General features: G+C 41.9%; 1 protein-coding gene and 1 long non-coding RNA gene across 2 annotated transcripts in view; one reads left to right on the plus strand and one right to left on the minus strand.

The window, feature by feature from the left end:
• Window positions 1–4864, minus strand: part of LOC132832346 (uncharacterized) — a 112099-nt gene extending 107235 nt beyond the window's left edge. The window contains exon 1 of the long non-coding RNA XR_009646935.1: window positions 4608–4864. This is a non-coding gene — a long non-coding RNA (uncharacterized LOC132832346). The remainder of the gene's footprint in view (window positions 1–4607) is intronic.
• sox4b (SRY-box transcription factor 4b) lies at window positions 627–4433 on the plus strand. The gene has a single exon (XM_060850276.1). The coding sequence runs from the start codon at window positions 1058–1060 to the stop codon at window positions 2189–2191; it is 1134 nt and encodes a 377-aa protein (XP_060706259.1). The 5' UTR covers window positions 627–1057; the 3' UTR covers window positions 2192–4433.
• Window positions 4865–14614: the final 9750 nt, after the last annotated feature.

Raw genomic sequence — 14614 nt, forward strand, 5'->3', positions numbered from 1 at the left:
ATCAATCCACAGATGTCTAAGCCAACGCGCTCAGGATGTTTCATACTATATAATACTGGACTGCAGAAATGAATCTTGTACAAAGAGTGACTGAACGGGCTCGCAATCGATTATGATCAAAACGGGAGACATACACGCAGGCATAGAGAGATAATGGCAAGTCTCCCTCAGCAGTGTTTTGTGAATCAGTTTCAGCGTCTGGCATTCGCTCACGCGAAACTGCAGCATAGCAACTCAGACACAGTATCGTGTCAATTGCCTGAAACTTAACATCAGCCGACTGGGGTGTATTTAAGTGTGCGAGAAAGCGAGAGAGACATCCAGGTAGAAAACTCTTGTGTGTGCGTGTTAAAATATAACACACACAAAAAAAGGAATCCAGCTTGTGGCTGATTCGTGCCTGAGTCGGTAGGACGGACAAATGCCAGTCTGGGGGAGAGGAAAAAGGCATAATGCAGCTTTAATGTAATGCCAGCGGGGAGGGAGAGAGGGAGGGAAGACTGAGGGAGGGGGTGGGGGTGGGGGGAGTGCATTTTGCAGCCGTGCCCCCTTTAAGTTGTTAGTGTAAACTCGAATGAGGTCAGCCACGGCGCTTCTCATTGCACGCGCCGCGAGGGCACCAGCCAATGAGCGTGCGCGGGGGCGGGGTAGGCCGCTGGAAGCGTTGGAAACAGACGCGATCCGAGAGAGCGGCGGCCCCTGATTGGCTGGGACCGGGACACCTTTAACCGGACGTCACAATGCCTGGGACTGGATAAGAAGGGGAAGCGAGTTCGAGTCTGGTTTAAGCAGCAGACACAAGTTTTTTATATAACACAGTCTTCCCGCATGGTCAGAGGGGGAGGAAGGTTGTGCCAAAGTACATACACATTTTATACAAGAAACTAGGTTCTTCTCTGCGAACGCGAGGAGCAGCTTTTTTTTTCAAAGCACAGCAGCCTCTGTGATAACAGGGAACAAAAGTACAAGCCAACCAAACTGCTACAGTATAAAAAAGCCTTTTTCTTTACCCCTCAGTGCCCTCTATATATATATAAACAAAAAAAAGAGAGAAAGCATGGTGCAGCAAACGAACAACGCAGAGAACACGGAAGCAGTGCTCGCCGGAGAGTCGACCGACTCCGGCTCTTCCGATCTGGGCATAGCTTGTTCACCCGCGGCGGACTCAGTGGCATCGGATGGGGAGAAGACGGACGAGCCGAGCTGGTGTAAGACCGCCAGTGGGCACATCAAGAGACCCATGAATGCGTTTATGGTGTGGTCGCAGATCGAGAGAAGGAAAATCATGGAGCAGTCGCCGGACATGCACAACGCTGAGATCTCGAAGCGCTTGGGGAAGCGTTGGAAGTTACTGAAAGACAGTGATAAGATCCCTTTTATCCGTGAAGCCGAAAGACTGCGACTGAAGCACATGGCGGACTATCCAGATTATAAATACAGACCGAGAAAGAAGGCAAAAAGTGCCAGCAGCAAACCCGGAGAGAAAGGCGAAAAGATCAACACTAAACCCTCAGCTAAAAAGAGCAGTTGCAGCAATAGTAGCATTAGCAAACCTAGCAAAACGCACAAGATCATCCTGGGTGCGCTCAGCAAGTCTCCGATCATTCACCAGCATTCGCAGTCAGGCACTACAAGTATAAACACTACCAACCAACACTCGGTTTACAAAGCGCGGACGAGCCCCGCTTCCAAGCACCTTGTAGATAAGAAACTGAAAGAGAGGCGGTCGTTCAGGGGCCAGGGCACTACCTCTCCAGCCGCCGTGCCAGCCAGCCCGACCCTCAGTTCTTCAGCCGAGCCCAGCGACCCGGTCAGTTTCTACGAAGATCTGGTAGGTGGGACCAGGGTGCGGGTCCCAGATTCACCCGTCGACCAGCGCAAGCACCCTGGCAATTTGCGATCCATCTCACCGACCCCCTCCACCTCCCACTCCAGCTCGTCTTCGTCTATGGCCTCGTCTTCCGACGAAGAATTTGAGGACGACCTCATGGACCTTAGTTCCAGCCCCACTTTCGAGAGCATGACTCTGGGCAACTTGAGTTCGTCCCTGGATCGAGATCTGGAGTTTAATTTTGAGCAGGAGTCTGCGTCTCACTTTGAGTTCCCAGACTACTGCACGCCAGAGGTGAGCGAAATGATTTCAGGCGACTGGTTGGAGTCGAGTATTTCAAACCTAGTGTTCACGTATTAGAAAGCGACAAGTGAAAGAAGCGGACTGTTGCTGTTTTATCTTGGAGGGGGAGAAAAAGGGATCGTGAAATAAAATAATTGTGATCCAACTGCTGCAAAATTGCGTGATTCTAACGTTTGATCGCAAGTCTTCAGCAAAATGTAAGAAAATGTGCCGACGTGTTTGAGGAGCGACTGAGATTCCATTGAAAATAAAATGCCCAGTCTCGAGTCTGGACTGAAAAGGAAAACCTGAAATTGATTTGCACGTACGGGAGGGAACGTGGGCTTCGCATTAAGACAGAAGGTTGAAAGCTGTGGGGTTAAATGAAATCGCCAAATCAAATTATATTGGTAGAGACAAACACGCGAAGTCAGGAGATCTACACGCGAAGAGAGTTTTTCATGAGAAGAATGGTGGCGATGGATTACTGTATTTCGCTGGGTTCATACCATGTTGCGCTGTATCGTTCCAGATTCTGTACAGACTTGAACACTTAACTAGCGTTAGGGCGAATCAAATCAGATAGATGGCGCTGTGTATGATTCCTACCAAGTCACCAGCTCTTTTACCCCTTATCACTAACCCTACTCCAATCTGCGCTGGACTATATTTTCTGGACCAAAATTCCTTAAAAGTTCCATGTTCCACAACAATTTACAACAAACATGAACTTCTTATCACCGATGTTTCATCCTCGTTTGTTTTGTTTCCCTTGTAAATGCAACCAGAAACCATTTTATATGGATGTATTTATACTGGCCAAACATTTTGACTTTTTTTTCGTAGGCCTGTTAATTACCTGCACCGTTTTATCTCCTTCACTGAAGGGCTAGAGTTAAACTTTTAATTTTATATTTAAATGTAGACTTTGACACTTTTAAAAAAAAGACAGAGAAAGATGAGACGTTTGATTATTTTCTCAGTGTATTTTTGTAAAAAATATAAAGGGGGTGTTAATCGGTGTTTATTGCTGTTTGGATTTCCTGATTATGAACAAAGAGGTCGATGCCAGAGCGATGCCTCTTTTTTTATTCCACATGTTTACACTTCAATGTGCAGGTTTTGTAGGCTGCGGTTACCTTTATGTTGGGACTATATTTGATGTTAAAACCTACACTGTCCCTTCCCGCCCACTGTAGCCTTTAAAAAAATGCCAACTTGATAGTATTTAAAATGGGAACCCATTCTTTTACCCAAAAACAGATGACCATTAAAGCTTCCTTTCACAATTTCTAATAGCTGCAGTCATCTTCCACGTATATATAAATAGTAGCAAAATATTAAGGGGAGTAGGTGAACAGTGATTTTGTAATTGTTACGATCCTTCTGAAGTTGAGCACCAACACAAAGAAAAAAGGATGCTGCAACTTCGCACCAATTATTTGGCGCTCCTTAAATAGCGCTCAACTACTGGATGTAAGATGTTGATTTGAGTCCGCGACACTATGCTGCGTTTCTCATGCTGTAATAATGATAATTATTATTAACTTGTCGGCTGAATATATTGTTTTGGCATGAAGCTAGCATATATAATTCCGAAATCAGGTTTAGCTGTTGTGTTTTATTTTGATGGGAGAGGGGTTTGCAAGAGAAGTGAGAACACCTTTGTACATTTAAATCTGTATTATATAAAAAAACACAAGGTCTGTGTGTTTCTTCTGTGTCCAAACTACCGTGACAGGCACTAAGGTAGCTACCGCGAAAACAAAAAAAATTCTTGGTGGCTGCCCGATTGTTAGGGGTTCTTAAAAAATCTTTTATTTTAATTATTTTTAAATTTTTCGTCCATCCTGTGCAATATACTGTGTATAGTCTGTCAGATGATCATGCCTCAACAATTTTTTTTGAAGGTCATGCCAGCTAATCGTGTCAAGTCACTGCCTGTCAGATTGTTGATATACTCTTGTAAATAGTCTTTTTTTTCTGAGAGAAGGAAATAAAATCAGCTGGAACTGAACCCTAATCACCGAGTCCCTGTTTTACTACAAAAGAGAACGGGGGAAGGAGATTGAGCGCCAATCTACTAAAAAACTAGTTTACGTACACTAGACGTGTCTACGCACCAAACGTAACTAAAACATCCAAAACATTATTCCAAACACTGAAAATTACGAGCTAGCAAATAAGTTCTAAAATCCCAACACGAAAGCACTGTCTATGTTTTTATGTATGCGAGGGGGAGACAAAAAAAGTCAGTAAAAATGTTAATTTTCACTTTATTCTTGTCAATTTCTAAATAAACATGCCACGCATCTCTCTATGTTGTCTGAGTGGTGTCTTTAACTCCTGTGGCATAGAGAAGAGTTGTTTGAGATGGGAACATTTAAAATTAGAGATGAGATTCTTAACCAGGAGATGCAAAACGTGAGCTTACATACGATAGTTCAGGAAAAGCTTTTTTTCCAAAAAGAAATGTCCGCCATGTCTCACTCACATAATCTGCCTTCCGTTTCTGAGTCCCAACGCCTTTCTCCTTTGAAGCAGATGTGAAGCCGAGGGGGTTAAGATCCAAGACGGGAGTTTAGTTAGAGGCATTCGGGGGTTACTTTCCCATCCGGAGCTCCTTAAATCCTGTAATTTAAATACTCACTTCAGGATGAACACTGCCTGATTTTTCCCAGGAAGTCCGCGATTAGACGGGCGGGGGAGGAGGTGGGGGCGGGGAGGTTGTATAGTCTGGACCAGAAAGAGGTAATGCCGTCTCAACAACGTGTGGTCTGTGCACTGCAACTGGATATGGGGCTATTCACAAAGCTGCACAATATAGTGAGCGCTACGGGGGCCGCAAGGGTTTCAGTGGACTACAGCAAGTGAATGCGACATAACTGCTTTAGAAATTGAAACAGCAGCTCACTTTTACAATCGTCTTGCTGAGGGGGAAAAATATCATACGTATGCTTTAAAACGCTGCACATGTACCAGGAGTTGTTGTGTTTGATTTATAAGGATACATTTGTTTCAATCATTATCATGAACCCAACCCCCACCTCGAACAGGCAAAACCAAACTCCTCTTGTCGCCTCTAGCTCCCCACCCCCAACACAAACTACAACAAAAGAGTGAATACGCTCCTTCACAATTGAGTATGGGGATAGGGGGGGAGGGTCTTTTACACGAATATTAAAACCTTTTGAGCAAAACAGTTCTAGCCCCAGCAAGCAGCAGTTCGAGTGACTGTTCCAGGGGGAGTTGGGGGTGGGTGAGAGGAGGAGGGGGAGTGGGTAACATCACAGCAAAGCGGACAAGACATTCCCGCTTTCGGCTCGCAAAATACGAGCGGGATCCATTTTCTAACAACACAATGCGTAAAATATATTCAGGAAACATATCCAAGATGATTGCAATAAAAGTGTTAACAAGATATAAACTGCAGCCGTGCGAGAAACATATATTGTTGAATGAACATGACGTTACGTCTCGAGAAAGATTTCTTTGACCTAAGAGGGTCAAAGTTATAGGGTCAGAACTTGCGTGGCATCGGCCAGACTGTGAGGCAGACTTTAAACGCGGATCGGGCAGAAAAGGGGTGGCGCAAATTCTTATCTGAATATGTGAAAATAAGCTTTTTGAGTAGACAGGATCCCTGCTCTCTTTCACAGGACTTGCGAGATTCCAAAGGAACGGAAGAAATTTTTTTGGAGAAACGTTTTCACCAGCATAGCAGGAGAAGCAAATGTGAATAGATTTTCAGTCATTGTAACCGTCCACAAGTAAAAGATGGCGACCACTTTTCAGGACTCGAGCTCTGTCCTCGATTGCACTCGAGTGAATTCTGTGGAATAAAGGAATCGAACTATAAGGAGTGTGCAACTTTAAGTGATATCTCAAAAAGGCCTGAAATTCAGTGATGCCGTCCACGCCAGAGGTTGAGCGAAACAGTTACATTTCAATGATGTATGTTTTAGTTATAGTCACGAATTGCTGTTATGTAGTTGTCCTTCCCACTTCAAATGAACGATGACCAAAACTGCTTATTTAGGGGTAAGAAAAGCAAAAATGCTGACCTTATTCAGGAACGGTTCAAGGTAACAGAAAAAGTAGGCCGATTTTGTTGCAGTGGAGTAGTGAATCTTACAACATTGGCAAATTCTGAAATACACAGTCTGAACCTAATTTCTACTAACAAAAATAATTCTAAATTTCAGGCATCAACATCGCCCTTCGCATGTTTCATCTGGAATCAATATCTGCATTGATGCATTTCAAACACCACGGCCTTGTAAGATATACAGATTTTAGCAATATATCACCTGGAACCAAAAGTTATCCTTAGTTTTACTAAAATATAGAATTAGGTAAAAGTTAGCAGCGCAAACAAAATAGCGAAGCTTTCCCGCAGCATTATTTAAAGCAAGTGTTAGGGTAAACTTAAATTGCTTTGGAGTTGTCAATAGCTAATTAGGTTTTTGCATCGAAAGAGACTTAACTCATCAGAATTAGCACATGACGAGGGCAAGTAGAATCTGTGACCTTGTTTAAATCCGGGTTATTTTTTATTTAGGTCCAGGTTATAAATTGTTCAGGTTAGTTGAAGTTGCCGGCTTGTTTAGGTTGGGATTATACCTTATTCGGGTCAGTTGAAGTTATGGCTTGTTTAGGTTAAGGTTATATCTTGTTAAGGTTAGTTGAAGCTGCCGGCTTGTCTAGGTGATGGTCATATCTTGTTCAGGCTAGTTGATGTTGTAGCTTGTTTAGGTTAGGGTTATATCCTGTTCAGGTTAGTTGAAGCTGTCGGCTTGTTTAGATTAGGATAATTCCTTGTTCAGAATAGTTGAGGTTGTGGCTTGACGAGGTTATGGTCAAATCTTCTTCAGGTTAGTTGAGGTTATCGGCTTATTCAGGTTAGGGTTATTCCTCGTTCAGGCTAGTTAAAGTTTCCGCTTGTTTGGAGTTAGGGTAAAGTTAGGGTTGGGATACCTACAGGTTTCTTCAAGTTTACCATTAGGTGAAAATATCATCCCAACGTTTAGAAATCAGGTTTGTTTAGGTATAGAGTTAAACACTGTTTTAATTTTGTTTAAGTTCCTGTATAGGTTTTTTGAGTTAATTCTATAGGCCTTGTGTTAGGTGGGGGGTGTGGGTTTCGGTTTATGGTTAAGAGTTATTTTGGTTTGCAACAATGAGCGTTTAGCTTTGTGTTTTATTTAGATTTCGGTTCGGAGGTGTTGCCATCCTAAAGTTTGGGGTTAGGTTTAGTTATGTTTATGGTTAGGTCTTGTTTAGATTTATGATTAGTTCTTATTTACGTTTATTTTTAGGAGAGGCAGAAGTCTTTAGGTTCAGTGTTACATCTTGTTTATTAGAATTCGCTGACATTTAAGGCTATCGTTAGATTGGTGTTAGAATTGGGGAAAACCGTAGGGTTTCGGTCTCGGAGTAATTCTTATTTAACTTCAGGTTACAGAGAAAATTGCAGTCCTTTCTCCAAGTTAAGGTTGACAGATATAAAATCCCTGTCTAAAGCTGGGCTGACAAAAAAAGATTAGAATGATGCCTGAGCATGAAAGTGGGAGTTCTTGAATCAGTTAGTATTGTCTGCAGAGTACAGATGCAATAAAATACCGACCATCGATTCGAGTTTCATGATAAGACAGCTCAACATAGTAAATTAAAAATGATCAATCCATACATAAAAACAGTAGTACTTTCAAATTCTGCATTAATTAATGTCGTTTGAAGTTTTGCAACACTGTCCCAATCATTATTGTTCTGGACAAACATTCAGCTCAGACCTGAAGGAAGCAAATAATCACATTTCAGACCATTCTGAAAGGTGTGTCCGTAACGCATGTAACTTTAAAGTAGTGTCCCATTTAAAACCGAATGCTTCCTGTCACAGCTTCTATCAGAGTCCATTACATCATAGTTTCTGAGTGTCTTGGAGCCTGCTTTCAGAAATCAATTCATTTCGGTTTGTCTCTAATTGTATCAGGGGGAAAAAATCAATTGAATCAGGCTTTTAAAGGAACGTTTTTATCATGTACAATTTTCGAACAGGGACAGCAAATTAGAAGATTTGTCTCATTTCTACAGCTTTGCTCGTCTTCCTAGATCATGGAGGATAGCAATGTAATCTCACTTCCCACCCCCAGCCCTCAACAACCCAAACACTTTGTTCTTTCCCAGCCATGTCTCCGCAGCGCGTGGCGACGGAAATGGGGTATTTAATATACAACTGGAGGATTCTGAATCCGAAAGGTGTATTTAAGATGGGAACCTATCAATTTATTTGTGTACAATAAAGTGACACCTCGTTAGGAGTATTAATGGACAGTTTTAAAAATACCTACCTACATGTCGACAAGTAGGAGTACTTGATAAGTTTATTGCTCATACAATTAAATACGTTTTTTTTAATTAATCGTGTTCAATCACATCATCCGTGCGCGGCATATTATATCTAAAATCATAGGAGCGTAACAGCGCAGGAGGAGGCCATTCCTCCCATTGTCTTGATACGGGTTCGGTGCAAGAGCAACTCAGTTAGTCACTCCCTGGGATTTGATTTTTCTTCAGATTAAAGTGCATTTATGGGTCGGCATTGAAGGCGCCTCAAGCAGCGGGTAAAATTTTCCTCATGTATCCTGGGTTCTTTTATTTCAATTAGTTTTGATTATTTTATATCCAGGTATTGAAGAGGCTTGTATATGAGTTTCTGTTCTTCAGGGTACTGGTGAAACCACCCCTGGAGTATTGCGTACAGTATTGGTCACCTTATTTAAGGAAGGATATAAATTGGAAGCAGTTTTTGGAAGGTGAACTAAACATATAGATTGAATGGTTGTGTTATTTTTATGAAGAACCGTTTGACAGGGTAGGTCTTTATCCTTTGGAGTTTAGAAGAGTAGAAATTGAGTTGATTGAAATGCATAAGATCCTGAGGGGACTTGAAATGGTGGATGCAGACAAAAAAAAACGCTTCTTTTGGGAGACTCTAAAATGAAGGGTTGCTGTTTAAAAATAAGGGCTTGCCCATTTAGGACAGAGATGAGGAATTGTTTTGTTCTCAAGATTCTCAAAGGTTATGGATGCAGAGTTTTAAAATGTATTTAAAGCAGAGGTGGATAGATTCTTGATAAACAAGGGAGTGAAATGTTATGGGAATGTGCAGGAATGAGGAGGAATGAGATCAACCATTATCTTATTGAATGGCAAAGCAAGTGGCCAAGTGCCCTGCTGCTCCGAATTCATTTGTTCATATATATTTACGTTTGTGTAAATGTGGTGCAGCAAATGGTCATTTTTCATCTTTTTTAACCTGCCTGTACATTTTGGCATTTCTGACCATTTCATCTTCCTCCAACTGCCCACTTTCTTTGTCTGGATTTATGGGATGCGTTTGCCTGCTTTCATTCCTATCAGTCTGAAAGGTGCAAGAAAATCACTTACAATTGTTCTTTTTGATCTACAGCATTCTAAGCAACCTTTCCTTGCTCCTCCTATTTCTCTTCCATTCTGCCACTCTGCAGTACCATCCAAAAACATGTTAAGCCAACTCACTAACCCCATCAGCACTTTTGTTTTATGGCACTACTCACCTGATTTTAGGTATTGGACAAACAGACATTTTCTCCAACTAAGCATGGGAAAACTGAAACAACTGGCTTTGCTCCATACCATAATTCTGTCCTGTAGCCATTGGGCCTGTTATTCTCCCTGACCACAGTCTATGGTTAAACTGGATAACTTAGAGAGTCATAGAATTGTACAGCATGGAAACAGATCATTTGGTCCAACTCATCCATGCTGACCAGATATCCTAAATTAATCTAGTCCCATTTGCTAATATTTGACCCTTTACCTTTACACTCTTCCATTCATATACCCATCCAGATGCCTTTTAAATGTCGGAATTGTATCAGCCTCACCACTTCCTCTGGCAGCTCATTCCATATATGCAAAGCTCCCTGCATGAAAAAGTTGCCCCTTAGGTCCCTTTTATATCTTAAACCTACACCCTCTTTTTTATTTCATTATTAAACAAATATCTTGCCCATTATCAAAATGAGCTATAATATCTCTGTAACATTAACCATTTCAGGCTCTATCCATTATCATGTGCTGCTAATCCTCACCAATGTATTTGTTACAATCATATTGACTATTTCAATATACCTCTAGCTGACCTAGCCCCGACATCCCCAGCAAACATATGTTCATAAAATCACTGCTGCCTGTATCTTAATTTGTACTTTAAGATGATAGGATGGTTGTAATTCAGGAGGCCATTCAATTTGTCTTGTCTATGCTGGCTGTCCATAAGAGCTGCTCAGTTAGTTCCCATGTTTTTGTTTATATCTCGACAAATCTTCTTCCTTCGGATAATTATTAACTTCTTTTTGAAAATATCTTCCAAAGATGGTAAGGGATATGACACCATCGGGGTGGGGGGGGGGGGGGGGGGGGGGGGTGTTTAAAAAAAAGGGCGTGGGAGCAAGTATGGATTAATGATCCTTTGTGTGGAACCACTGGAGATCGAGGAGATACTAAACAAATATTTTGCATCAGTGTTTACTATGGAAAAGGACACAGAAGATATACAATGTAGGGAAATAGATGATGACATCTTGAAAAATGTCCAGATTACAAAGGAGGAAGTGTTGGATGTCTTGATACACATAAAAGTGAATAAATCCCCAGGACCTGTTCTGGTGTACCCTAGAACTCCGTGGGAAGCTAGGGAAGTGATTGCTGGGCCCCTTGCTGAGATACTGATATCATCAATAGTCACAGGTGTGGTGCCGGAAGACTGGAGGTTGGCTAATGTGGTGCCATTGTTTAAGAAGGGTGGTAAGGACAAGCCAAAGAACTATAGACCGGTGAACCTGACATCAGTGGTGGACAGGTTGTTGGAGAGAATTCTGAGGAACAGATGTATATGTATTTGGAAAGGCAAGGACTGATTAGAAATAGTCAACATGCCTTTGTGCATGAGAAATCATGTCTCACAAACTTGATTGAGTTTTTTGAAGAAGTAACAAAGAAGATTGATGCGGGCAGAGCGGTAGATGTGATCTATATGGACTTCAGTAAAGTGTTCGACAAGATTCTCCATGGGAGATTGTTAGCAAGGTTAGATCCCATGGAATACAGGGAGAACTAGCCATTTGGATATAGAACTGGCTCAAAGGTAGAAGACAGAGGGTGGTGGTGGAGGGTTGTTTTTCAGATTGGAGGCCTGTGACCAGTGGAGTGCCACAAGGATCGATGCTGGGTCCATTACATTTCATCAATTATATAAATGATTTGGATGTGAGAATAAGAGGTTATTAAGTTTGCAGATGACAACAAAATTGAGGGTGTAGTGGATAGCATGGAAGGTTACCTCAGATTACAATGGGATCTTGGTCAGATGGGTCAATGGGCTGAGAAGTGGCAAATGGAGTTTAATTTAGATAAATGCGAGGTGCTGCATTTTGGGAAAGCAAATCTTAGCAGAACTTATACACTTAATGGTAAGGTCCTAGGGAGTGTTGCTGAACAAAGAGACCTTGGAGTGCAGGTTCATATTTCCTTGAAAGTGGAGTCACAGGTAGATAGGGTGGTGAAGAAGGCATTTGGCATGTTTTTCTTCATTGGTCTGAGTATGAGTACAGGAGTTGGGACGTTATGTTGTGGCTGTCCAGGACATTGGTTAGGTGAATGTGAGGACTGCAGATGCTGGAGAATTGAATCAATATTAGAGTGGTGCTGGAAAAGCGCAGCAGGTCAGGTAGCATCTGAGGAGCAGGAAAATTGATGTTTCAGGCAGGAGCCCTGATGAAGGGGTCCTGCCCAGGACATTGATTAGGCCACTTTTGAAATATTGCATGCAATTCTGGTCTCCTTCCTATTGGAAGGATGTTGTGAAACTTGAAAGGGTTCAGAAAAGATTTACAAAGATGTTGCCAGGGTTGGAGGATTTGAGGTATAGGGAGAGATTGAATAGGCTGGGGCTGTTTTCCTTGGAGTTCTGGAGGCTAAGCAGTGACCTTATAGAGGTTTATAAAGTCATGAGGGGCATAGATAGGACAAATGAACAAAGTCTCTTCCCTGGTGTGGGGGATTTCAGAACTAGAGGGCATAGATTTAGGGTGCATGGGGAAAGATATAAAAGAGACATAAGGGGCAACATTTCTATGCAGAGGGTGGTATGAGTATGGAATGAGTTCCCAGAAGAAGTGGTGGAGGCTAGTATGATTGCAACATTTAAAAGACATCTGGATGAGTACATGAATAGGAAGGGTTTGGTGGGATATGGGCCGGATGCTGGCAGGTGGGACTAGATTGGGTTTGGATATCTAATTGGCATGGATGAGTTGGACCGAAGGGTCTGTTCTTGTGCTGTACATTTCTATGACTCTATGAGTACAAGTTTAATAGGTGAGGGGAATTTTAATGGCAAAAGCAGGAGAAGGCAGGTTAGACACCATGTGGTTGTATATGCATGGAGGCAGAGAGCATGGCTAAGGTTCATTCGCATTTCTCTTTATAAGTGAAATAAAAGCTGCCAAAGTCATTGTGAAGAAGAGATACTGAAGCAACAAAAAAATTGACAAGTGGAAGTATTACAATGCAAAAAAGCTTGAGCTTCCTCAGTCTACCCACATACTTGAAGTCTTTCATCCTGGGAACCATGAAATTTTTCTGCAACCTCTTCAATGTCTTCACATCCTTCCTAAAGTGTCATGTCCAAATTGGACATGATACTCCAGCTGAGGTTGAACCAATGTTTTATAATGGTTTATCATAAGCCATGTGCCTTTCTATTTGATGCCTCTGTTTATTTAGCTCAGGATCCTGTATAACCTAATAACTGCTTTCTCAGCTTGCCCTGCCACCTTCAATACATATATATCCTTAGATCCATCTGCTCTTCTAAACCCTTTGGAATTGCACTCATTGCTTTATATTACCTTTGACATGCTTCCTCACGAAATGTACAATTTCTCACTTCACTATATTACATTTCATCTGCCATTTGTCTGCCCATCCCACCAACCTGACATTTATCACTAGCCTCAATTCTGTCCACAATACGTTCAAGTTCTGCAAATGTGCTGTGCAGACCGTAATTAAGTTCAGTAAGGCTTATCAAGTAAATCAGTAGTCCTCATGCTGAGGCCTGCTAACCCCCGCAACATACCTTTCTCTGATCTGAAAAACAACCATATACTATTAATCTGTTTACTTTTATATCCATGCTGCCACAATTCTTTTTATTCCATTGGATTCAAATTCACTGGCAAGTCTATTATATGGCCACTTTATCAATTGATTCTTGAAAAGTCCATACATGTCATGCCAACCATATTATCCCCATCAAACCCCTCTGTTACTTCAACAAAAAAACTCAAATTAGTTGGACATAATTTGCCCTTAACAAATCCATACTAACTTTTTTTTTTAAAAATCCATGTTTGACTAATTGACCATGAGTTTTGTTCTAGATCATTATTTGTAAATATTTTCCCATCCGTGAATTGGCTGATGTAATTGTTCGGTTTATCCTAACAGCCTTTTTTGAGCAAAGGAACATTTGCAATTTTTAAGTTCTCTGGCACTAGCTGAATATCTAAAGGGGTTTGGAAGCTTATCAGCAGTGCCACTGTAGATTTCACCCTAACTTCCCCAGTCTCCTCACAGCCATCTGACTCAGTCCTGGTGATATGGTAATTTTAAGTACCCCATTGCTGATGAAGGGCTTTTTGCCCGAAACGTCTATTCTCCTGATCCTCGGATGCTGCCTGACCTGCTGTGCTTTCCCAGCAGGACACTCTCGGCTATGGAAACACAATCGTATTTTAAGAAACACGTACGCTATGGTCTTTCACCCGATTTGTTTTGAATAGGAAGGGTTTGGAGGGATACGGGCCGAGATTGGGTTGGGATATATAGTTTACTTGGACTGAAGGATCTGTTTCCTACCCAGATTTCTCAATTTGTTAAATTCACGCAGTACATTTGACCAAATGCTGCTGATAGAGTTGTTTAAACTGCTGCATTCCACACCCACGCCGTTCGTGAACGTGTTTTTAATGACTGTTAAATGTTGACGCGTCTTTTACGAGTAGTTGGTTACAGCATTTTCCTTTAATGTTTTTATTTTGCGCAAGTCTGTTCAGGAGCGGTCTGGAGGATTGTGTCTCCCGGGTTCCTGACCTTCCTCCCACAGTACACACACTCACAACTGGGAGACTGAGGACACAGACCCCAGATGTCCCAGCAACCCAGGTCCTCCTACTTTGCCGAGTGATGGAATTTGGAGAAGGAAGATAGGCGTTTGTAAATGTTTCGGCATCGATTCCAAACGACAATCCAAACGTCCATATTGTGCCATAGGCTGAAAAAAAAAACAAACTGACGGGAATTTCTTGTTTTAAAATCAATTCCGAAAATTGTAATATCACAATGAATCGAGCCACCGGAAAAAAATACAGGCACAGTGATTCCCCCAGTACA

This window comes from Hemiscyllium ocellatum, chromosome 34 (assembly GCF_020745735.1).
Source record: "Hemiscyllium ocellatum isolate sHemOce1 chromosome 34, sHemOce1.pat.X.cur, whole genome shotgun sequence".
Lineage (NCBI taxonomy): Eukaryota > Metazoa > Chordata > Chondrichthyes > Orectolobiformes > Hemiscylliidae > Hemiscyllium > Hemiscyllium ocellatum.

Excerpts from the sequence above, each read along its gene's own strand:
- sox4b (XM_060850276.1), top strand. The coding sequence starts at position 1,058 with ATGGTGCAGCAAACGAACAACGCAGAGAACACGGAAGCAGTGCTCGCC.